The sequence below is a fragment of the Pinus tabuliformis genome, chromosome 7 (assembly GCF_031772625.1).
Source record: "Pinus tabuliformis cultivar Carrire ecotype Pingquan chromosome 7, CPIR1, whole genome shotgun sequence".
NCBI classification, from domain to species: Eukaryota; Viridiplantae; Streptophyta; class Pinopsida; order Pinales; family Pinaceae; genus Pinus; species Pinus tabuliformis.
Window position 1 is genome coordinate 1,915,238,106 of NC_142293.1, and position 2,438 is coordinate 1,915,240,543.

A 2,438-nucleotide genomic window follows, 5' to 3' on the forward strand; every position below is an offset into this window, starting at 1 on the left:
CCTCTTTAAATAGAATCAGAGAGGCTTAAAGTAGGGTTTAGTGTTTTTTTTTAAGCATTTATTGATTAAAAAAATTCAAATAAGCCTGGCCAGTTTCATATGAAAAATGCCAGTCTTGATATTTTTATGACCAGTTCCCGCTTCTGTACAGAACTGACCTTTTCTAGTTCATACTTTGAATCAAACTAGCACAACCCCGGACCAGTTCTAATAATATTATTTTAACATGGTTCTGGATTATACCTATCTCAGATTATATTTCAAATTCCCAGCCTAGGCACTCTCTAGTTCAGGTCAAAGTGTACCAGGGTGATTGAGAGAATGCTTAAAAAGAGTACACATGAATAGTAATTAGTGTTATTAACCTCCTTATTTTTCATTTTAACTCCAGGCTCATAATAATGAACTCATTTTTGTCTTGGGGCAGTTCAATTGGTTACGGGCACTTCAATTGGTTAAGACCTAAATTCAAATCCCTAATCCCTATTAGTGAGCCCCATTTAGGTCAAGGAGAGCAAGGGTAAACCCCCCAAAACAAAAAAACCAAATCCCTAATGCCTATGAGTTACATGTAGGCGGGATGTTAGATTCCTCTTAGATAAATAGTCAAATTCATTAATAGTCAAATTCATTGGGAATTTAAACTAATTCATCATCGAAGTCAATTGGGAAATTTCCGCATCTTAACATGAAAAGGTATGAAAATGCTTCTGCATCACAACTTTTGAAACCGAGAACAAAGATCTTTTAAAATGTTATATACATTCCACCAAGCGAAGGCACATTACAAAGAAAGGGAAGAAAATGGGGAAAAATGGCACCACTAGCACGCCTGTGTGAAGAAGCCCTAGCCTATGATATAGCTAACAGAGCCGCCATCGATTTATTATTCTGTAACTTACAGATCCGACCCATTTCATTGCTTATATCGCTACAGATTTCCTGAACAACCGCGTAGGAGTTGGGTAATCGATCTTGAATGGTGTCAAGAATGAATTGTATGCTATGGTAACCATCGCATCTCTCCTCCAGAATATATTCCCTCGCAGATTCGGGATCGCTGCAGCCCTGCAAAATCTCGCGCTCCACCCGTCTACTCCTATCTATAATTGTGTTGTAAAACCCTTCCCTTGCCAGTGATCGCGCCTCAGAATTATCTTCAAAATAAATATGCTCCACCTCAAAGCTCTCAAACTGCGAAGACAGTTCCCGGACTCTGTCGCGGTACCTCTTCAGCCAGGGGCTATCCACTCTGTACTCACCCGTAACCTACATTAAAACATACAATGAAATTCCATGCAAGTTTTTTATAATGAAATTTCATGCTAGTTCTTTATCGTGAAATCCCATGCAAGTTCTTTACCACAGGAAACATTGTCTTGATTGTAAAGGCAGAGAGGGGGATTGTTATTTACCTGGTTACAAATGAGTAGACTGTGTCCACGGGCAGTGATGTGGGTGATGCCGCGCCATAAAGCATGTTGAAGACCTGCAATTAGCGCTTTGTAATGAGCGCCATTGCTGGTAATTGGGAAGAAGCCAAGATAAGCGCGGAACTCCTCCACAACTCTGTCATCCCGGTCGTCATGAATAACAAAGCCGATGCTCGCACGGCCAGGGTTTGGCCTGCATGATCCTCCGAAGTAGAGGGTGCCCTGGAACTGGTATCGACGCCCGCCTCTTCTCCTTGCCATTGCTGTCGCTCAAACCCCGCGCTGAAAGATTTCTACATATTCATTTGAACTGCCCTCCCGACGCGCTCCATCCGCTCATATTTGAATTTCTTCCGTTACAAATTTAATAGGTCTCATTCAAAGCTTTATCGAGACCCCGGGGATATCTTGCAGTTTTTTATGATCGTTCGGAGTTTATCATAGTTTATTAGATTCGATCAAGGATTTAATGCTCGTTAGGGTTTTATGCTTAGCTTATTTTCAGGGTTTTGGGCCTAGTTTAGTCCGTTCGTCCAACAGTTTTATGGTCACTAGGATTTGAAGCGAGTTTATTAACATAGGAGGCTTTCGCTATCAAAATGGAACGTTTCCTCGTGGTTAAACGCATTTTTGAAGTGCATTTCCAAAATCATCCTTAAATTTGTTTATTTTGTGAACTTCTTTCGCATTTATAAAAAAACCAAAAACCTTACTAGGTAAACAATTTATTTCATGCTGAATGGCTATCCTAACTTTGGTATGAGATGATATGAGGTAGGTGTCTTACATTTTAAAGAAAATGTAAAAGTAAGTTCTACCTTGAACACTAAAATAGAGATATTGACCTTATATTTTAAGGTTTTTTTGATGTTAAAGGTTAGAGAGGTTGAGTTTCAATGATAGGGGACTCTTCCATTGACATTAATTATACGTATTCGTAATTGTCCTCAAAGGATATCTCCTTTCAAAATTATCAGTAGATCTCAAACTCGAGGAATTTGAAAC

At 39.4% G+C, this 2,438-nt stretch overlaps 1 protein-coding gene across 1 annotated transcript; it reads right to left on the minus strand.

The window, feature by feature from the left end:
• Positions 1–740: 740 nt before the first annotated feature.
• LOC149256159 (uncharacterized) lies at positions 741–1,853 on the minus strand. Its single transcript, XM_089457383.1, has 2 exons — positions 1,416–1,853; positions 741–1,269 (listed from the first exon to the last, which is right to left on the minus strand). Exons 1-2 carry the CDS (start codon positions 1,692–1,694, stop codon positions 853–855), a joined length of 696 nt encoding a protein of 231 aa, XP_089313509.1. The 5' UTR covers positions 1,695–1,853; the 3' UTR covers positions 741–852.
• Between the last annotated feature and the right edge of the window lie 585 nt (positions 1,854–2,438).